Genomic DNA, 21646 nt, shown 5'->3' with positions numbered 1-21646 from the left:
AATTTCTCTGTTTACGATTTCTTGTACGAACAGAACTTCCCTTTTTCCTGCACCACCAACAGATGTTCCGTCCCTCAACTGCGGTTGCTCATTTTCTCTTCTCTCACTCACCCTCTCTCTCTCTCTCTCTCGCTGTTGAGAGATATTGATATATTGAGATATTGAGAGAATAGGCGCGCCATGAGAAGTGCCTGTCGGGAAATTTGAATAATGATAATACGACCTAGCAATCCGTTTGTCCTTCCGTCAAACGGTCAACAACACATATAATAATTGACTTAATTAGCCTATACATTTAACAGCTACGCAAGACTTATTACTTAGTTTGTATATGTGTGTCATACATCTTTGATGGGAGTAGACTAAATTTGATATTTAAAGTACTTTAAGGTTGGTTCATCGTTTGTTTGTTGGCAAGTATTCGAATTCGATACTCATATTTAAAAAAAAAACAGAGTTTTTAATATACTTTAGACAATTTTATGCTATGTACCAACAGTGTAGACGCAAGAGGTAAAACATCAAAACATTAACAATGTCTGTGGTACAGGTTTTTTTAGATAGTTTTATAAATTTCAGATAGGTTTATTACGAATATAAGTCTCAATTTTCAATCGTCAACGACATGCAGAACCGAAGATAGAGATTTTAAAACACACAAATCCATCTTTTCCTTTACATATTGTATCATAAGTTTTTTCGATCATTATTATTTGTAAATAGAGTAAAAACCTTTAAAATTCATGAAACATTTGCCACTTTAAATAATAAATTAATTTGTAAACCGTATTCTGGCGGTTTTAATTTAAATCGGAAAGTTACAGCACGCAACCAAATTACAGCACATGCTGGCAGTACAGCGACACCTAGCGAAGGTTTTACCTGAACCATGTAAACGTAGAAAAAGAACAACTGTAAGAGCTTTTTAGATGAACGCAGACTAGCTTTGAATGACAATAAATATTAGAATTGAATTCATTACAAATAATCGCTATACAAATAGCATCAGCAACAGACGAAAAAACAGGTAACAGGCAGAGGAGATTAAATTAGCAAGTGACAGCACACTGACAAACACGTCTATACTGGCGACATCTAGGTTTCGAAATCGAAGTAGTTTGTGTCATCGCTAAGTGCGCGACAATTGTGAGGATACCATTTCATATTATTCCCACATGTACAATGAGCATTCATAAAAATAAACAGCAAATTTTACTGGAAAGTAGGCATTCAACTGACCCATTGTTATTAAGGAAGGGATTAATTTATTTAACGTGGTTACTACAATAATCGTAAATTACGCTTATCGATCTATCAACATCAATTATGATTCTAATAATCGCATGCGTAATCAAAAAGATCTAAAACGTAAACAAACGAACCAGTACTTCATTCGATCGTGTTGTATTCGAATATTTATTGAAGCTCCGACAAAATGCTTTAACATTTACTTTATTTTGTTAGCGAAACATCAGCCAGAAGTGATGTAAAACAAAAGCAAAGCACAGATTACGTGTGACCAGCGTGATTTACGATTACAGTAGCGTTTACGCTTGCCCGTGCCCTTAAGTAAATTGATTTATTACTCTAGTTGCTTCCGAAAAGTGTAATGAGAACGTATTATAAATCCTGTACAACTCTGTGTATAAAATCAAGAAAAGTTCTGTATAAAACGAAAAGCCCCAGGAAACGAGCTTTCCGAATGGAAAGCTACGATGCAACGAACTTTTCTTGGTTGCCCCTTTGGCGAGCCTAGGGGGCGCTGGTGGCAGTTGAAAGGAAAAGAAGTAAAGTGCAAACCCAGCGAAGGTCGGAAATAATGTTATTTTGTTTTTTTTTTGTTGTTAGTGCTGTTTGTTAGTGTATTTCTTTCATCCATCGGTTGAGACGTACCTTCATGCCGAGTGTAAGATCTGTGGAGCACACGTCCATCGCTTTTTGGTGGAACACCGGGGACACGCGGGGATAGAAGGCGTACAGATGTCCGAGGTAACCGAACGAGCACATCTGCACCAGGCGCAACATCGGCAAACGCTGCAGCTGACGCAGCACGGTCGTGCGCAGGTTGGGTCGGCTTTCTTCCGCCCCGATGGTCGCGGTGGACCGGGAATGTACGGTCAGACAGTACTCCCAAGCAATTTCGATCGCTTTCGTCACGCCCAGCGTGTAGATCTGATAGGTTGGGTAGACGCAGTACGGTGCGCCGGCCAGAAAGCCGGCCAAGGCGGCATGCATCAGCACCGGGGTGTTCTCTTGTTGTTGTTCGTCGCTCCGACGGCGGGCAAGCAGACAGCAAACTGCCCGGAAGATGCCCACGTAGCACGCGAGGAACAGTCCAAGCCGCAGGTTGCACGAACGGAGAAATTTGCCACCGAAGACCGCAAGCGGATTCCCTAGCAGTAGTGTCCATTGACGCAGGACGGCCCGGCCAGCTTCCAGCACCAAGCCGACCGCGCCGTACTTAAGCATTCCGTCGAGAAGATGACGCCGGCAGCAACCGGGATGTTCGCACCGAACCGGCCCCTCCTTCGCAACCGGGCTGGGGTTTACGAGCCAAAACTGCTTCGCCAGGCCACTACGGAGGCAGGTCAGGATGATCGAGCTGAACGCCATAAAGCTAACGGTGGCGAGCGTGTTCGAGCGGCGCGCGAACCGGACAACTGGTGAGGTGCTCTTTCGGACCGCCGCTTCCAGACTCTAGAAGAATACACAATGTTACTCTCAACACCGTTTTTCGTGTGTTTGGGTGTGTCTTACCATGTTAAAGAAAGTGATGGCCTGCAGTCGAAGCAGCTGATTCGGCAAGGGCGGCCCTATCGCTACCCCAAGCAAGCACGGCCAAAACATTACGCACCAGTAGTTCAACCTTCCGACGAGATGGCTGGAAGAAGAGTGAGATAAATTAGGCGTTTAAACCTTTGTATTTAAAACTAAAATGAACGACGAAAAACGCTACCAACTTGCTTCTGAAAGCATCATTTGGAGTAGCATTTCACAACAAACTTGACAGTATTCTGTTTCAAAATGAATTGAAGCAACTACGATTGATTATTTCTTCGTACATTCAACTTTCTTACGGAACAAACTTGTTTAATATTGCAAAAGCTATACAGCACGCAATGCCTTAGGGAAGTGACTAATTTTTATCAGAAAACATCATACGTGAACCGATTAAAAATCAACAATACACCCAACACTGATAACCCTCCGATCGTCTCTCAATTGTTACCCATGGGAGGGGGGGGAAACATTGACAAAACTTAAACGCAGGATCTATTCCAACAACTCAAAAGCTGAAAGAGAGTAAGCCACACAGAAACGTGGAAAACATGTCAACAAGAATAGTTTTGTCTGATATGCTTAAAGTTGCTACCAATACACGTAAACGGATGCAAGATCACGATAAAATTTACTTCATTAAATTGTCTTTGCATTAAATTGTCCTTTGTTTTACTGTAAGCGATGACATTTTCTCCATTCCAAACGTTAGGAAGGGTTTTAAGAAAGCTCAACTTACAACAATCCACACTGGGCCGATAGGGAGAGGGCCGCCTGGACGTAGGTGCAGAAGGAAATGTACGCATACTGGAGCGTGTGGTCCCAAAGGTACCGCCAGTCGACATCGTTCAGCTTCGCCAGCGGTGGCAGCTGTGGACACAAAACAATCAATCACAAATCAAATCGCACGCCCGAGATACAGGAGGCTGATTGAAGATGGCAAGGAGCGTACCACCAGGAAGGGAATGTACAGCTTGAAGCTGCCCGGCAGAATCGTGCGCCAGACGTGCACATTGTACGCGAGGCAGCTGGCGAACTGCGGATGCCAGAGGTCACGACAGGTCCGGCCGAGCGAGGCACGGCTGAACAGAAGCTTGCTTGACGACACCATACCGTTCACTGAACCTCTGGCCAGCGATAACGCGGCCAGGCGACTCGTGCCTGCCAGAATGCACCGAAATGTGTGCGTGCGACTTTTTTTTTAGGTTTTTTCGGGGTTCTTCTTTCCACGCAACATCGAACTTTAACCACATTGAAGCACGTAACGGAAAGAGTTTATTTCGAAACGACCCACCGGGGCCTAAAGGAATCGCGCACCGATAGAGGTTTCCGTATGCAAATGCGGGCGGCGGCTTGGTGCATCAAAGAAAACAAGCTACTAGGTAGCTGATGAGGTTTGGGCTGCGGTCGGAGTTGATTGGGTTGGCTGTTGATGGACGTCACGGTCAGCTGTTCCAGGCGTGCTCGAGCATCCAACCGACGAGCCGCCGTTTGGTGCGCTCCACACGGTAGCCCGAGCAGTAGTTGACGCACTTCGAGTTGAACGCGGGCGAGAGATGCGGGTGAAACACCAGCGCGTGGTACATGTACCCGATGGAAAGCATGTGCACGAGGCGCAGGAAGGGAACGCGCTGCAGAAGCGCCACCAAGCGGGGCCTGCTCTTAGCCGTGTTGAGGTAATGCTCCCAGGACATCTACAACCGAGAGGAAATGTGATTAGAATAATGCCGATGATGCTGATCGAGGATGTCAAACACTACCTCGACGAACTTGGTAAACGCGAGCGTGAATATTTGGTACTTCGGGTAGAGCAGGTAGCATACACCGCTGACCAACCCGGCCACCCTCGCCTGGCCCGGATGCTCGCGGCCGCTTAGGCGAGCCATCACACAACTCAGCGATCGGTAGCTCCCAACGTACAGCGCCAAAAAGAGTGGCAATGCCACCCCAACGGCCGAACGCATCTCGGTAAGAAACCGTGCCGGTTCTCGGTACACCAGTGTTCCCTTGGATAGGAGCGCCCGTGCCGCCTCGATGGTAAACCCGGCGAGCGCATACTTCCACATGGCCTGTGGATGACGACGAGGAAACCAAGCGGTCATTTATTTTCATCACAGATCTTCTCGTATCGGCGTACTTACATCGCTCACGTAGAAACTGCACTTCCCATCATGCAGACACGGTACCGGCGTCGCATTGGAGCCTTTCCTAGCGTCCTTCGGTGTGGCCGGATACATGATCCAAAACTGGTTGACCGTTTCGGCGCGCAGCACGGCCATTATCTTGGCGCTGCACAGCATAAAAGCGACCGTCGCCCACGGCGTCGACTGGCGCAAGTACGCCAGCCAGCGGCACCGGCTCTTCTTGATCATCACCTCGAGCATCATGTTGAAGTAGGTGATGCCCTGCAGCCGGAGGTGCACTTTCGGTAGCTTTGGTACGAGCGCCGCACTAACCACACCCGGCACACCCATCAGGCAGTAGTAGTGCAGCTTGCCGAAGAGTTTGCTAAAACAAAGTAACACAAAAAGGTTGAGGTTAGGGATAGGTGGCACACACGGGGCGACGCAAACTTACTAGAGCAAACACTGCAGGGTCAGTCCGCTGATCGCTAGAACGTAGGTTTTGAACGAGATGGACGCATAGCCAAGGATGTGGTTTTTCCAATACTCCGCCGTATAGCCACCGCCTTTCACCAGTGGAGGGATCTGTTAACAACAGGTAGAAAAGGTTCTGTAATTGAAGCACTACGTCATTAGCGTTGGTCACTCACCACGAGCAGTGTTAAATACAGCTTGTAGCTTCCCGGTAGGAGCGTTTTCGTAACCCCAACGAACGACTGCCAGCAGGTGGCGTACTCCGGATGGCACAGGTCCCGGCAGGAGCGACCGGCCGTCACCTCGTAAAAACATTTGCTCAACTCGGACATTCCTCGTCCGGCCGTACGCTCGTACTACACGCTAAGCACTGCTTGGCAAAACGGAACTGCCCCGAGCCGACCACTACATGACGATCGGTCATAATGTATGCCTGCTTTCCAAAAGGTCACCCCACGGCCACGTTCTGACTTTTTCGATTCCCCAAACTCTAGCGCAAAACGTTCCCGCGTTCGCTCCGAACATCGCAGTGAGTTGTTGCTTGTCCAACCGTTACGCAAAGAAGTGAGTTTTAAGCTAATTAACAAAGAAAAACTAAATATCAACATTCTCTTAAACACCGAACAATGTTTTTTTTTTAAAATATAAATAGTCTAGCTAAAGGACAATCGATTAAAACTTGAACATTGAATTGATTTGCTTCAAGATGGAAACAGTTCACTCCACTTGATTAGCTACCAGGAATCGACGGGCAAAGTTTTCCGATGCCGTTCGCGAACTGTGGAGAGAAAGAAGAGGGCAGCGCGTTAGTGTTGTGCTGTTTTCGCTTCAGGCAACAAGGTACAGTGCAGTGGTAGTCCTATAAACGCACAACCTTTTCTTTAAATTTCAAACTTACTGTTGATGATGGAAGTTGTTGTATTATTTTGTTTTAAATTAGGTGCCCATTGGCCCAAATTATTTGAGATTTTTACTAGTTTTGGTGCAGTGACCCTTTTTTTAATGAAAATATTATTGTTGTCATTAAAGGAAATTTGTATAAAAGCAACATAATTTGTTATAGATTAAACATGATAATCACCTCAAGAATCTTCAAAAAGTACGTAATTTATTCGATAGTTTATAGAAGAGTTATTATTAAAAAGAACATTCGGCATCGAATTCGCCGGCTTTAGACAACACGGCCGAGGGTATCTTGCGCTATTCTTCTCTGACAATCGCTGCAGCCTTGCCAGAATTCCCTGAAGGCTCTCTATGGTATTTAGGTTTATGCTCTATGCTCCAAAACCTGCCCAATTCGATGCCGAATAATTTTCTTAAAACTCTTCTAAACATATCAAACAAACTGTCATAGTGCTTTTCGCAGATCTTAATTGAGATTATCGTTATTTAATTGAAATATAGTTATATTACGTTTATACGATTTTCCTTATTGTAAAAACAATAACAGTTTTTCCATTAAAATTGGTTATTGGAGGTAATGAAAACCTCAAATTCATGTGGTCAAAAAGTAAACAATCTTTGGAAAATAAAACAAATCGTGTATCATCAACAGTATGTTTAGAATTAGAAGAAATTGTGATGCGTTTATCGGAATTGCCACGCGAACTGAAGGCTCCGTCATAAAAGGATTGAAATTGAGTTATCCAACCGCTAGTCAATTGAAACAAACGACATGCATACACTTACGCGTAGTTGGAGCAGAGATCGATAAACTTGTGGGCAAACTTGGACATCGCCCACGGGTAGTAGGCACGGGAGTAGGTAACGTAGCACATCGATGCAACCCAAACGATCGATGCGAACGACACGCGATCGAGTCGCTGCACGACCGGCACGCTGGCGTGCTTCTCCACCAGGAAATTCCAGTACGTCTACAAAACGAAAGATACGACTTAATACACGATTGATAGAGGCGCGACCGGAACTTACCTGCGCCAGGGCGCTCACGGCGAGGTTGAAGATGTTGTAGCTTGGCGAGAGGAAATACCAGAACCCGGCGGTGAACCCGGCGACCATATCGTCCGTCTCCCGCACCCGACTACGCTGGCGAGCAAGTAGGCAATTCACCAACTGAAAAACAACACATTGGGAAGAGTTTGGAAGAAAACGTGCCATGGTTAAGCAGTGTTTAGCTAATTCGAGCGCGTTGCGCAAAACGCGTGCGTCGACGCTTCAGAAGGGCGCTCCAGTGACCCAACGAGCGAGACAGTGTCGACGAGCTTGACCTTCCCCGTTGTAGCCATCACCGTTGGAGCACCACACGTGTGGCATATGTAAAGACGGTTTACATTAACGGTGCTACGAATGGGTCTAGGATGCGATAAACTACAATTTTTTGCTAAGCACCTGCTTGATCATGTCATTAAAGTGTTCATCTAACATCAGAGAAGTAAGTTAAGGTGTGCCAATTTGAATTACTACACGAAGGCAGGCATTAAGCAGGCCCGAAAATTAATTTGCCCATCTATCTGTCCTCTCTTAATTACAACCTAAGTGCTTGCCGAAGCAACTACACGCGAGATGATGCTAGATAATCGAGCAATGCAACCTTCATGGCAAATTTATGACAGTGTAAAAAGGTGGTACTATTTTTTGTTCTTACTTGCTCGTATGATCTCTACGAAACAAACATCTGATTTGTCGCAAGTAAGATCGGTAAAAAAGAGAAGCCGCTGTATATTACGCAAAGATCGAGAAAACATCACTTTGACAGTTACTTTTAATTTGTGAACAGCTAGAAAAGTTAGGTAAATCTGCAAATTGTGTCTAACGAGCAAGCAAATGGAACACAATTACGACACCGTTATCCATAATTACCGGCGACACATATCGTTTAAGCAATTGTTATGATAATCTCTCACATAATGGAAGTTTGTTTGTACACCATTTTTGAATATACTGTCAAAACAATTGCGGTACATTAAACCACTTTTTACCGATCGTGTCCGTGAGCGTATAACGTACCCGAAAGCTGCCATTGTAGAGCGTTAGGAATAGGATCAAGCGGTAGCGTAGGCGTAGCAGAGAGCGAACCCGTTCCAGCGCGGTCGTCTGGTGCAGCTTCCCAACGGTCACGATCAGTCGGCGTGCCAACTCCAGTATCGCACCGAACGTGAAAAAGGTACGCATCCCGGTAAGGACGTACCGGGTGCACCCTTCACGGTGGTAACACACTTTGGGTGCCTTTACGTCCTCCGGTTTCTGCGGCCGGAGCGGTGTGAAGAACCAAAACTCGGCACGGTGACGAATCTGCCGCCCGTACCGGGCAATACCTGCGCTGACGAGCATGAAGCAGAGGGTGCCGACGGTTCGCGAGTCTCGCATCCACTCGATGAGGGTGTTCTCGCGGGACTTTATCCAACACTCCAGATCCTACGGGACACACAAGGGGAATATGGGTCGGGTTTATGTGTAAAAGAAAAACACCTGTCGGAGCATTTACTTACCGCGATGAAGATGGCCTTGGCGTGGGTGGACTGTACATACGCCGGCATCACAAACATGGCAAGCGCTCCCAGGAAGGGTGCCAGCGAGACGGAGTAGTTGTCGTGGATTCGGCCGGTGGTTCGCGACAGCACGCAGAACATACCGGTCCAGCAGTTGGCCACCAGCAGCGCGTTCACCATCATGGCGCCGAACTCGCGCCCGGTCTGTGCCAGGATGGCCCGGTTGAGGGCGCGCCGATTGTATACGAGCAGTAGTAACCGCAGCACCGAGATGGGCAGGAAGAAGCGCACGTTCGAGCCGACCGTCCCGAGCAGGTTGCGGCGGGCGAACTGACCGCAGCTCGATGCCGGATGCAGCAGCTCCCGGCAGGTAGCTCCCACGATCGCCTGGTCAAAGTACTTGCTGAGGGCGGACATGCCGGACACGATCACAAACACCGGATACACACTGCCGAGCGTCCGGTCATCCGCAGGTCCGAGTGGATTCTGCCCGCGCTGGCAAGCAAGCCCGGGGCGCACACATTGTGCGCGACCAAATGGTACCCGCTCACACCTACCGATACACACACGGGTGTAACACGTGTACTACTCCACCATCAATTTGCTGCCCAACTATCGCGTGCGTAGTGAATTGTCATCACGGCAAGCGTTTTCGTTTAATCGTTTTTTTTTTTTCTTCTCTTCTATTTCGTTCCACCGTTTGAGACGTCGAGAGCACTTACCCGCGTACCGGACACACTTGCGTACAAATGCATGGTAATGGTTTAATCGGCGAAGACCTTTACCGGCCGGCCACACTAGGTCCCGGGGCGCCTTGCGGTCGGACAAATTCCGTGTGTGTTGTGATTTTGACAACGGAGCCCAGCCACTTTTTTTTTGTGCTGCCCTCCTTCAGCCTTGTGCCGTTGTTGCGCACAGCACTGTTTGCAAAACCCCGCCGGCCACACACACCACACTGCTGGTGTTGTTTGAAATGGTTTTTTGTTGCGCGCATCGTGGAGGGCGCAAACAAATTTGTTCCGGGTCATCTTCCGCCTTATTCTGCACGATTTGACGAACGGAAGGTATATTTAAATCTAAAGAGAAGAAGAAAAAAACATTTTGTTTGAGCTAGCCTCGGTCAACGTGTAAAAACATTCGAACATGTGGTAGCCTGAACGTTCTCATTCATATCTTCGTTAATAACATTAAGTACACCACTACACCACAATTTTGTTTAACCCTTAAAAGTATATCGTGTAATCATAAAGAAAAAAAACTATAGTTGGTTGATGTTGTATAATTAACTATTTTGCATTGTCAGAATAGGTAAAATATGTAGAATTGAAAATAATTTGGTACTTATTCTGCTAATATAATTGAATTTTCTGCTATTTAATTCAACCCTTTGATTAAAATGTGATTTCACTTTGCGCAAAACAATAAGCTCGCGATATTCCACGTCCAGTTTACAGGATTTTTTTTTTTGTGTGCTTTTTTACTGTTTTATTTTTTTTAACATGTTCCGAACTATCCCAGGAATCACATTAAATTGGTAGAACGCTACTGCTTTTATCATGATCTTATCTTTGAAACAATCACGCCAGTTCGGCACCTGTTTAATCCCTTTTCCCAGCACTGAAAAAGGCTACAAGGACAGAAGTAATGATATCTTATTATTTCCGATTTATGTAGTTTCTTTCGAAACTTATTGTTCCTAAACTTTGAGGTTGATGATAGAGCATGTGTTAGCACAGATAGTAAATTAGAAACAGAAATTAGTTTTAGTTTTGTCATTTCCGGAAGTAGTTAGGTATCATAATCATGACCTCTGTCGAAATATTTTTCTTTGTGCACTATTACTTATCGCAGACGCTCAACTACGCTTAAAACAAACCAACATACAGAAAACAGAAAAACCGCAAAGCAAACATTATATTTAACTTTTTTTAAGCTAGTCTTTTCGTAAGTACGATCAAACACGGTATCTCATTTATTTATTATTTTAAAAACAATGAACAAACAAATGTTTGTTATAAGTCAACATCATTTCACACTGCAAATTAAAAATGTATTGCCATTCGTTTTAAAGTTTTACATTAAACCATCTAAAACTAAGAACATTACACTTCAAACATAAATGGACAGTTAGATGAAATAAGTCATGGTCATAGTGAGCGTCGGACATTGAAGAGTTTAAAGCGTAAATTCCCCCCTCCGCCATGATCGTGCAGAAAACACAAGAAAAATAGTACATCAGCACGTGCGGTTTTTGTTTTGCTGATACGTAACTTTTTTTTCCGGTGCCGGGATGGACATCGACGTACAAATGCGGGTTTTGCTTGTGTTGCTTTTTGACATTGGTTTCAGTTGTGCGTATCACGCTGGTTTATTAGAGTCGAAATCTTGGTGACCCAAAGAGCAGGTGGCAAGGCTTACACCGACAGAGAAATCCTTGAAATGTAAAACACTATCCATGGTGCATTTTTGTGGATTCAAGGTGTATAATGTCGGTTACAACAGTGTTGCAGTGCTTTTTCGTGTCTGTGTTTTACGCTACGTACTTGTTCGTCACATTTTAGTACCCATACGAACTACAACCACGCTCACCATGGCATCTAAGCACAAACGAACCCATGCGCTAAGGACCGCACACCAAGGGGAAACGTTGTTTGAAGCGTAAAATATGGCATCCATGAACCGTTCTACGTAAATCATTCGCTCGCTAAGCCTCGATAGCTCATCACCCAGCAAGGAAATGATGAATGTGTGCCGTTACGGTAAGCCCATCCCGGCGCGCGGTACAACAGTGGCCACGTAGCTGTTCGTACCTTCAGGCAAACGCACACCTTCGCTAGCGCTTGAAGCACTCGAAAAAGGGAGCATTGGTTGAAGAAGGCGACACACGGGTAAAGTTTCACCGCCACCAAGTACGTTTGTGGGCACGATCTATCTAGCATTAAGTGCAGGACGATTAATAACTTCCGTCGCTTTCCACACCGGCACACCGGAACCGGTGCATGGGAAGCAGAAGTGTTTTCCACGGCGAACCGCACAGGGAACCGTGGCTTGGTGTCCGGTTCGCTTATCTCCGGCAAGGCACCGCCGGCGCGAGGGTTAGCTAAGCCATTTGAAATCGAACAGCGTCGTTTCGGCACTAATTTAAATTAGCTGTCGTCGTCCTTCCAGCAACCATCGTCGGTGCTGGGCGAAAGCAACGTTTTGATTTATGATTCATATCATTTAAATGGACGTTAGCCACAACCGGAAGGCAATTCGGGACGGGTGGGAGGCCTTAGTTTCTTTGAGGTTAGAAGCGTAGCGAACATCCTTCAACCAACGGTAAACATTTGATGCTGTGGATGTCGTGAGGGGGTGTTGTGGATTTGCGTAGTTGACAAACATTCGGATTCGGTTCCGTAAGACTGGCCCCTTTTCCCCCACACCACAAGGGTATAACCCTTTCCGCTTCGTCCATTTACTAATACCTTTTTTCTCCCTCCACTTTCCTTTACCGCGGGTAAAGTGCATATTCCGGTAGTGCCAGCTCCTGGGCTCGGATGGGAAAGCATTTCGACCGTATCCGAAGCGTCGTAAGCGTATCCGAAGCGTCGTGAAACCACCCGATCCAATTATCGTTGGCAATTTACCTGCGCCCAACGGAGGGAGGGTGCTCAAAAATTGATGATATGCTAATCAAAGATCAACCTTTATTATGCTTTCTTGTGACGTCGCTCCCGCTCAAGCCGAATCCAAGGTGGCCGAAGTAAGGGACTGGGCCGCCAATCCTGTGATGGAGTGATGTTTCCGTAAAACCAATTGGTACTGACGATGAACGCTTGCAATCGGACAATTTTCGACTCCATATCTCAGGATCGAAACCGTTCGGAAGTAGGATATATTTACCTCCCACTTGGGGCGGGCGGATGACGAAGGAGCTACCGCGGCCGCAATTGCAATAGCAGAAGCACCCGATCGTCTTGGTGGGCTGTTAATCGAAATCGGCGAAACGGAGAGCATTCCCATTCCCCAATCGAAGCAATGGTTTCCAATTCACCGTAAACGCAAACCGGCTCGGAAATTGAACCAACTAGCTCGACGTCGATAATGATGTGGATGGATCAGCCCATGATTGAACATTTCGCGTGCTTCGTGCTCCCTCCCAACCGATCCTCCCCTTCCCTCCACCTTTAATCGTTGCAATTTAACCGATGTTGTTCCATCCTCAATCCCGGCAAAGCTGAGGCAGATAATGCAAACCCGTGGGTGGTGAAATGTAGCGAAATGAAGTGGAAGTCAAACACGCACCTAAATGACCTCCCAGGCCCTGGACACTGTTGACGGATTCTACTGCTTCTTCACCCCACCCGTTGGCCAGCCCCCAAAAGCGCACGCCCCAAAGGCCAAGAAAACCCAGATCGGCTGGAAACGCGAGGAGGAAGGTAATTACTTTGCGTTAGTGTGCCGTTCCATTTCCGCCACGCTGGGGAGTGGGGAAGGAAGGGCACGGTTCGGGGTAACGAGGCGAAGAAATACCGAGCGAGAAGAAGATCCTGATATATGTCCGGAATATTATTCATTATGCAAACATTAATTTGATGATAAGAGTAATTTGCACTTGACAAATTATGGCTATATTTTAAGACATTAGGACGCTGGGCGGGAGGAAGGAAAGCGCCGGAAACCCGGGCAAACATGCCCGGTTGCACCAAAGCAGCACACGCGGAACCCAGCACTATCGCTCCGGTCATTCCGAGCGGCAGAGTGATGTTTGCCCGGTAAAGCCCCAAACTAATTCGATTACCATTATCGCTAAGTGCCTGAATCTACGGGGCACACGCACGCTACCGACGCAGCAATGGCCGGTCAATTTCCGTGCGGTGGTTTTCCGGCGGTTTGCCAGTGTTTTGAATAATCATTAGCGCGTCATCCGGACGGTCGAGTCCGGGTCCGGAAATTGTACCACGGCGAAAACAAACAAACATCCACCGAGAGCTGGTATGGAGGGAGATTCGTGTTCGTTGCGATAAATAATCTGCAATCTTGTAGTCTATTGACGCGCGCGACTTTTGATTCCTTTCTTCGCCAGGATGAGGCCACTTTTCTACTTTTCCGTACAAAGAAATCCGTTAACGCGTAACAACCGTGGAACATCAAATGGTTATGGGAAGAATCGATGAGCCCTTTGTGCTGTATACAAAGACACACGCAGGGTTGGCGTCACAGTCACCACAGTCCCAGTGTGCGGGTACGAACGAACATCATGTCAGGCGATTAAAAAATCAAACACACATCCGCGCTCCATGGAAACGTGCCGTACCGCCCCAGGAAACGATCCGGCTGCACGGAAAGACGAACTAGCCAGCCACTAATCCCCGTGGTTGATTGCACCACTGTTGCATTCCGTCGTGCGAGCTCGAAAAAGTCCTTGCCCGGCGGACATGTGTGCGCAAACGTTGGCGGTGATTGTCGTTTGCTTTTATGACCCTGCAGTTATACGTCCCGGGAATTGGTGGTGATTTCTTTTTTTTTCCCTCACACAGTTTAAGAACGTTTGCCATGGCAACGGTAGAGGATACGCAAGGGATCAACTGGAGGGCATAAAACCGAACGGGAACGGAAGCCACAATAATACCAGTGGCAGTTTACACAAGTCAGCAAAAATCCCCATCAACGCTACGGTGTGACATCTCACGTCAAAATTTACCGCTCGTGGTTGTGATTCGAATCTTTGGAAATTATGAAGAATAATAAAAGAAAACAAAAACACATATATACATCCATATACCACCTAGCGCAGCTCGGTGTGAGAATGTTTTTGTCTTCGCGTTATTTTGCCCTCCTCAAAACTTCAGACCAGCCCCGGGTACTTAAGATTTTCGGCTGGTGGCGGCGTTTCACCGGCTAAATGCGGGCACATTATCCGGAACGGAGACCCTTGTTACCCGTTGGTTGGGAGGGTCGTCCCATTGAGAGAGACGGGTGGCGGTGAAAAGGTTTATGAATTACAAATTTCCCTTTGCTGCTAATGGGACCGAACGGGTGCGGTAGCAACCTTCCGATTGGCCGTGTGTTTATTAGGGAAGGTTTTTCTTTTATTAAATTGTTATTATTATCGATTGCACTTTTACCGAACTTTAAAGCGAGACATGGGTGCGAAACGGGCAACCCCTAAGAAACGGAAACAACTCGTTTAGAGTTGATAGGAAAACAAAATAGCGAAAAGACGAATGTCACAATAAAAGTGACGGTGCGAAAAAATGTTCGCCCGTGTGCCAAAAAAAAAAGGAAACGGGTTTCATCGCCCCTTCGGAAGGATTGCAACGCGCCCCTCGGGGGACTGGCTTGCACAACTTTACGGCAGCTTTTGTGTAGCTTTTATGATGACTGGATTTTATTAAAGTGAACTGGGTTTTCTTTTTTTTTCCTTCCGCCCAAAAACGCCACCAGCGTGACCCGCCCTGGGCGGATAAAAAACCCCGACGCGATGGCGTCTGGTCGGGCGCACAGACAGACGCCGGGGGTTTGTTATTCATACACGCTGTGGGTTATAAAACATCCGTGGGACCATCGCACGCACGCATGGTGTCAATGGAGCTGATCCGAAACCCGTACGTTGCGAAGACTGCAATTTATTGACTACACTTTGTGCCAAGAAATAGAGCACGATGCACTTCGATTTTCAATTAAAAATGCCCGCAGAGTCCGGAATCGGGCTTCCGTGCCATTCCGAGCAATCGATCAACCGTAAATCGAATACGGACATTTCCCCCCGGTTTGACGTAATCTACGACGCGAAATGGTTCTCATCATCGTAAAGAAAAATTTGCTTACTCTCCAATATTGGTATCTCGTCACTGAACTCCTTCAGAAGGGCGATAAAAATTGAATGACTCCAGCATCCGGTAGCGAACGAGTTCACAAAACATACCCCCAAACATGGTATCCACAGCTCGCTCGCGGCACTTCCGTACGAGCTCGTAAAACTAACTGTCGTTTTAAACTAAAACCGCCGATGCACGACACTGGGGTTGTAAAACTGACCACGTCCATTTATCGCTGCTCTTCTGATCGTCCTTGCGAGCGTCCTTTCAATCGTACGGAAGTGGATTGGTACTTTTACCCGCGTGAAAGTGGATCAGTGTCAAACGCTTAAACCATATCTTTTTAAAAGGTTTTTACAAGTTTTAAAAAGGCTTCCTCGAATACGTTCCAACCACAGTCAATGTCATGTTAGTCTAATATCAAAATTTGATCAAATACAGAATCGTTTATAGATTGGTGACAAACATTAAATCCCCGTCACTTTGGAACCAAACTGGCTGTGTTGAGAAATTGACTTACCGGATGATACAATTTGGCATTAAAAATAAAGCTCAACTTGTGCCTTCCACTTGATTTTCAGTTCGCAAATTTTCTCGTGCATAACCTTGAGTACCATTCATCGCTTTGCGTTAGATTTCAGGATCTAAAAATAGACGAATAACATTTCACAAAATAAAATTGACATTCCATGGTGAATGGTCTGCAGTGAACCTTACCGGTCGCAAAAAAAAACCCTAGCTCCGGTAGGTAGTACATTCTGTTGAAAGACAATTGTATCGCACAAATGTATGTGGGTCCGATCTAGCTAACTTGGTAACCTAATACGGTCGTGTCCTGGCTGCCGGTAAACTTAAACGCTTTCTCTGTGAATAACAGTTGCATCTGCTTATCAATTCCGAGCCTATGTCTAGAGGCCGGATCTGTTGAGCGTTACACTTCTTCTGTGTTTAATTATGTTTCTTTTTCGACGGAGTCCCGTTCCTCATCAATGCAGTTGATATTGAACGATTGATTCATTCTTATTTCAAACAGTTTGAAATTGACTGGAACCATAATATCGTTGATTCTGCCAGTTCCTAAAACAACAAACAGAAGAAAAGGTAAGTCGAGTTAAGTAACATTTACTACAGTCGCCATCCGAATGGCCAATCAATGAAACTGCTTCGGGGTTAAACCCTGAATAGAGGAGTATAAAAATAAGAAGCAACGGGATGGACTAAAAGTAACACACAAACGCAAATAAACCCCCTGAGGGAAAATGTCTAAAGCTATAACAATTATCGACGATAATATTAACTTTTCCTTCGATGGGTTTTACGAGGCACAATCTTTGCCCTTTCCTTCTTGTTTTTTTCTTTTGAGGTTTTATTTTTGTTGCACTCTGAGCATGTTGGGACGCCGAGCGGTGGAAAGCTCGTAAAACCGGATCATAACCATCGTCAAAAAGTCAAACGGCAAAATAAAGGAAAATGGTCGGGCAAAACCTTTCCGACCGGGGGTTTTGCGAAATAAATGCCGGGAAGCACCTTAGGTAGTTGAAAAAAAGTGGCATGCTGGGATTTGTATGTGTGTGTGCCGGGCATTGTTGTGTAACGAGGACACAAAGCTCGTCCCGCCGGGACACTGTCGAGCAGCTTTCGATAGTCAACATTCTTGCCGTCGAAGCCATTTATTTTTCGGCTCGTAAGGTGAAGGTATCCTTCCGCCAACGGATCGTTTCCGATCGGGACGTGTTCCCTTCTGGGTGTTTCTCACTTTCTACTCCCAGACAAAGGATTTCGCCGTGGTATTCTTGAAGCAGAACAGTCCGCACCCTTCCGACCATTCAATCCGTTGCCATGTTTTTACCTTGATTTCCCTACCCGGACAAGCAGAATAACGATGACGAGGTATCGGTGCTGCCGGTGTCAGTTTCTGAACCATAAATTGCAACAGGTCGTCTTTAGAGCAGGCGTGTTGGCTCATATGTCACTTCATGACTGTAAGTAACTTTCATAAAAGGCATATTCTTAAATTGGATCGGTTTTGGGTTAGGTTTTACAACACTATCTTTTTTTATAGGTAAATGAAGGAACTAAACTTGTCTAAGGACACGAATAAGTGCTGGAATGCGAGGGTTGCAATCACAGAAACCCTTTTTTTATGTAAAGAATGGTAATTGTAAACCCAACCCTCAGGTGCTGATTTCGTATCAAAAAAGTGACGAGAGAAGTTTTAATAGATTGTTCTAATCTAACGACTTCCGATACAGTAAAGAATTTATTTCTAAGCTATAAGTTGTGCCTTCTGGTAAGCAAAGGTTTGGCCAAGCTATAACTATCAAAAGCCTTCTCCACGCACGGATTGTTCACCCGAAATCGCTATCCAAATCTCCTCCGGCCTGCCTCGATGGTAACATATGCGAGCGAGACTAAAATTCAATAAAACACCAATAAACTAAATCAATCCCAAAAGCCACCACACCCCGCAGCAGCCCGGGGTTGGGCAATCCGGTGCACTTACCCTATACCGCACCCTTTGCTCACCAGCCCCTCTGGAGAATCTTTTATTTTTCCCTACTTTATTGTTTCCACTCACCATTTTCCACTTGATGCAAAACGCCGGCGCCTAAGTTTGGACAAGCGTCAATAAAGGGATCCTGTTTTAAAGTGCAAAAAGCACATACACACACGCGCGCTCGCATACATCTCAGGGATGTCCGACCCCGGCTTTCCGGGGCCCCGCACCGGATTTGGTGCATGTTTACGCTACGTTTAACTGTACTGCCGATAGTTGTCAGGCCAGTTGTCGATTGGAATTTATGTTGTGTCGCCACGTTTGGCGAAATCATTCGCCCCGAAAGTGGGTTGTGCGCGAGGTTAGCTTCAGTATTCGAGTCGAAGGGGTTTTTATTTATCGTCTCTATCGACCCGGCACTAAAAGCCAAACAGAGACTTACGGGCGTCAGTTGGCGTGTTGCTGTTATCCTTTCCCTCCGCCTTGGGTTGTTTCCGCTACTTTTATATTCAATTGGTTATTGTTGATAGCCATTTCTTTACAGCAATTTTAAAACTGTAAGTTACCGGGCACCGGGAAGAGCAGCGAGAGGGTCGAAAAAAAACAGCTACAGTTACATCCTAAAACAACCAAGGGGAGGGGTACAACTACTTTAACCTTCGCCCGGGCGAAAGGTGACAACAATTCAAACAATTTAAAGTGCCATTTGTGCGCGAAGATTGTTCGCACGCAATCGAAACCCATAATGGACGGCGGGGCAGCGGAATGGCACGGCCGGAATGGGTTAAGCTGTCAACTTTCGACTCTTCCGGTGGTGTCCTAGCCTGGTGGACGAAGAAAGGTGCACAGATTGGTACCGAGAGCGGGGCGGGAAAAGTACGCACTACCAAAACCAATCGAATTAGGCAGACTTCAGTACAGGCTGCAACCCCTACGCGAACCCGTTGTGTGTGTGGTTGGTTCCGTTTGAATTTGGCAAATTTTTCGATTTAAACTTTACACTTTTCCCCCATTATTGTGTTGTGCGCGCGGGACCCGTTTATGCTGCTTTACTTTTATTGCGCTTGTAGCCGGCACCCTTTGGTTTGTTCTTCGCACGTCGAAACCAAAGGAAGGGGTTATTGCATTTATGCTGCCGCCTAATCGAACCGCTAATGGATTTGAACAACAAATCATCTAACCGGCAGGCTCGACACAATCGTCGAGTAGCCGAAAAGTCGTGTGCCGTTTAGCTGTCCACCCGTGCGATCGTTAAAGAGTGCTGGATGTTGAAATATAAATAACAACAAAAAACAACACAGAACGATAAAACAGTGGCATCAACATAAATTACAGGCGCTGTCACATTTCACAGGCTGAAAAAAAAATTGGTTGAACAATGATGAAATAATAACTCGCTGGCTCGCGTTAGGTACGTTGTTTCCATCCAAGGAGGATTTTGCTGCCTTTGAAGAATGTAAAAAGACGAACTATCATCGTCATCATCATCCTAGCAAAAGGAAAATCACCAGTACAGGAAATAACTGGCAGCGGCACGTCCTAGAGATAAACGGTATTTTTTAAATCCCCATGGGGACTTCCATCAGGCGGCTGTCAATCGGGTTGATCCCGAAAGTGATACGGACCGTGGGGAGGTTCGTTCCTATCGTTACTAAAGCAGTGCTAAAAGCCAAAGTTCGATTACGCCCCGCAAGAAGGAGCCGCAGCACAGCTCTTCTCCTGCGACAATGCGATGTTGATGAGTTTGCCCGTAAAACAATTCCCGCTAAACGTCGCCGCGCGCCCGGATCGGTGGTTATGATAAAGGCCGTCGTCTCCGGCTCGCACACCCGCGGGACCGCTCGATATCCGGAGCGATTTATTTTGACGATCCCATCAGGAAGCATTACGCCGGGATTTACGCCCGGCCAGTGCCGAGACAAATCGGTTTCGTTTCCATCGGATCCACCGTGTTTTGTGCCATTCCTCGTTTGCCATATACCGTTGCGCAAACGAACGGTTCAGCGCACAGGTTCCGCCGCATGGGGCGACTAATTAGAGGATTTTATTTTTATATGCGTCTCACATTACGTGGGCGTCGGGGGCGGCATCATTGCTTTCTGCGATAAGCCACCCGGGAGGATTTAAATTCGGCCACCATCGTGTGGTGGTAGGCGTTGAGCGAAAATCCCCAAGCCATCAAAATGTACCATCAGGGGATATGATTTAAACGATGATTTAAAGCGTAACGAACGCGATGCCTATCGATACGTTGATGGATTCTGCGCGACACAAAGGACGCTGTTTGGCGTTGAGCTGAAACATACATACAATGGTTAAAAATACCTTTAAAGCCTCATCTTTGCTTTTCTCTTGTACAAATAAGCTGCTAGGTTAGGTTTCGGCATCCGGGTGGAATAGATGTTTCTTTGTACCATCTCCTCGCGACGAATTCGTTCCCCACATCACTAATAGTCACTGATGCACTTATTTTGTTTCACAAACAATAGAACCTTGGAAAACACTGGCTACCACTTGCACCACTCGTAATTTAATTACGAAGCACAATTGTTTTCATTGCCCGCATGGCTTTAGGATTTGTTTACGTTTATCACTTTGACAGATGTTGTCATGCATGTTTTTATTTATTTATGTTATCAGTTGGGTCTAATTTTTCCGCTATTTTTATACTTTCGGAGCGTCTCTCGTGCATCGTAATTCACAAGGAAAATAGAATATTAACTCGGTACTGGGCTTGTGAAAGTTTTAATACAAAGAATGTTTGTCACGAACGGAAACAAGATTTATACAACAGTGAATGTACAATGAATAATTGTGTAAACACGAAAACGTACGTTGATACACTTCGTCTGTATCATAGGTTGGCAACAAATTAACACCGAGGATAATACTTTACCGCTCTACCCCCTGCGTTAGTGTCTCGTTGTCCTGAAACATGTGCTCGCACGGTATGGTGTTCACGCATCCTGATGCCGATCCGCTCCCCAGGGGAATCTAGGGATTTTTAGGTACCGCAGCAACCGGCGGTATTCTTTCGCCCGCGAGCACGCTGGGTGACGGTGGCTAATCTCCTCATATTCAAATTAATTATCAAAGGATTAGTGTAAGGACAGCGTCGGGATCAACGGGCGAGCCGCGGAAGACCGGGAGCTGCCTGGTGGAAAGATGCTGATGTCGACAAGTTGGTTCGGTTCGGGCACAGGTGGTCCCGCGGGTTCCCGCTCGTTCACGGACGGATTGATCGAAACGAACCGGGCCGGGGCAGCGGGGGCAAGCCGTCACGTCTCGACGTCGCGGCCACACCGCGCCGGATAAAAACTAATTAAAAATTCTTCCATTCTCATTGCAGGCTGTTGCGTGGTGGCGGATTATCAGTCGGGGCCGCGAAACGTCGCTGTAGCGTTCAAATTGAATCGCACCGGCGCGCCCATCGGACGCTGTCTATCTCGGAACGATCCCCACGCGGTAGTTAAATGCGGTGTGTCATGCCATTTTTGACTCGCGCCATGAATGAATGGATGG

The 21646-nt window shown here is 46.4% G+C and overlaps 3 protein-coding genes across 3 annotated transcripts; all 3 read right to left on the bottom strand.

The window, feature by feature from the left end:
• Positions 1 to 1857: 1857 nt before the first annotated feature.
• On the bottom strand, positions 1858 to 3889 carry LOC131269311 (uncharacterized). The gene is made up of 4 exons (XM_058271662.1): positions 3731 to 3889; positions 3518 to 3648; positions 2758 to 2881; positions 1858 to 2697 (listed from the first exon to the last, which is right to left on the bottom strand). Exons 1-4 carry the CDS (start codon positions 3887 to 3889, stop codon positions 1858 to 1860), a joined length of 1254 nt encoding a protein of 417 aa, XP_058127645.1.
• A 334-nt stretch (positions 3890 to 4223) lies between these two features.
• LOC131269576 (uncharacterized) lies at positions 4224 to 5821 on the bottom strand. The gene is made up of 5 exons (XM_058272022.1): positions 5552 to 5821; positions 5356 to 5486; positions 4920 to 5286; positions 4539 to 4847; positions 4224 to 4472 (listed from the first exon to the last, which is right to left on the bottom strand). The coding sequence occupies exons 1-5, from the start codon at positions 5705 to 5707 to the stop codon at positions 4224 to 4226; spliced, it is 1212 nt and encodes a 403-aa protein (XP_058128005.1). The 5' UTR covers positions 5708 to 5821.
• A 271-nt stretch (positions 5822 to 6092) lies between these two features.
• Positions 6093 to 20675, bottom strand: LOC131269310 (uncharacterized). Its single transcript, XM_058271661.1, has 8 exons — positions 20450 to 20675; positions 16345 to 16704; positions 16148 to 16271; positions 8825 to 9900; positions 8343 to 8750; positions 7308 to 7448; positions 7065 to 7249; positions 6093 to 6153 (listed from the first exon to the last, which is right to left on the bottom strand). Exons 4-8 carry the CDS (start codon positions 9239 to 9241, stop codon positions 6093 to 6095), a joined length of 1212 nt encoding a protein of 403 aa, XP_058127644.1. The 5' UTR covers positions 9242 to 9900; positions 16148 to 16271; positions 16345 to 16704; positions 20450 to 20675.
• Between the last annotated feature and the right edge of the window lie 971 nt (positions 20676 to 21646).

This window comes from Anopheles coustani, chromosome X, assembly GCF_943734705.1.
Source record: "Anopheles coustani chromosome X, idAnoCousDA_361_x.2, whole genome shotgun sequence".
In the NCBI taxonomy this organism is placed as follows: Eukaryota; Metazoa; Arthropoda; class Insecta; order Diptera; family Culicidae; genus Anopheles; species Anopheles coustani.
Note: the sequence above shows the minus strand (reverse complement) of the source record. Positions and strands in the feature narration are given on the sequence as shown.

What these genes read in the sequence shown, in the direction of transcription:
- LOC131269311 (XM_058271662.1), bottom strand. Translation starts at nt 3,889, where the DNA reads ATGGTGTCGTCAAGCAAGCTTCTGTTCAGCCGTGCCTCGCTCGGCCGG. An exon ending in TGTACATTCCCTTCCTGGTG is followed by an intron (nt 3,649 to 3,730) that starts GTACGCTCCTTG and finishes TTGTGTCCACAG; the next exon opens with CTGCCACCGCTGGCGAAGCT. An exon ending in TCGGCCCAGTGTGGATTGTT is followed by an intron (nt 2,882 to 3,517) that starts GTAAGTTGAGCT and finishes CTCTTCTTCCAG; the next exon opens with CCATCTCGTCGGAAGGTTGA.
- LOC131269576 (XM_058272022.1), bottom strand. Translation starts at nt 5,707, where the DNA reads ATGTCCGAGTTGAGCAAATGTTTTTACGAGGTGACGGCCGGTCGCTCC. An exon ending in GCAGTTTCTACGTGAGCGAT is followed by an intron (nt 4,848 to 4,919) that starts GTAAGTACGCCG and finishes CGTCATCCACAG; the next exon opens with GCCATGTGGAAGTATGCGCT. An exon ending in CGTTTACCAAGTTCGTCGAG is followed by an intron (nt 4,473 to 4,538) that starts GTAGTGTTTGAC and finishes TCTCGGTTGTAG; the next exon opens with ATGTCCTGGGAGCATTACCT.
- LOC131269310 (XM_058271661.1), bottom strand. Translation starts at nt 9,241, where the DNA reads ATGTCCGCCCTCAGCAAGTACTTTGACCAGGCGATCGTGGGAGCTACC. An exon ending in CCAAGGCCATCTTCATCGCG is followed by an intron (nt 8,751 to 8,824) that starts GTAAGTAAATGC and finishes TGTGTCCCGTAG; the next exon opens with GATCTGGAGTGTTGGATAAA. An exon ending in CCGTGAGCGCCCTGGCGCAG is followed by an intron (nt 7,250 to 7,307) that starts GTAAGTTCCGGT and finishes TTCGTTTTGTAG; the next exon opens with ACGTACTGGAATTTCCTGGT.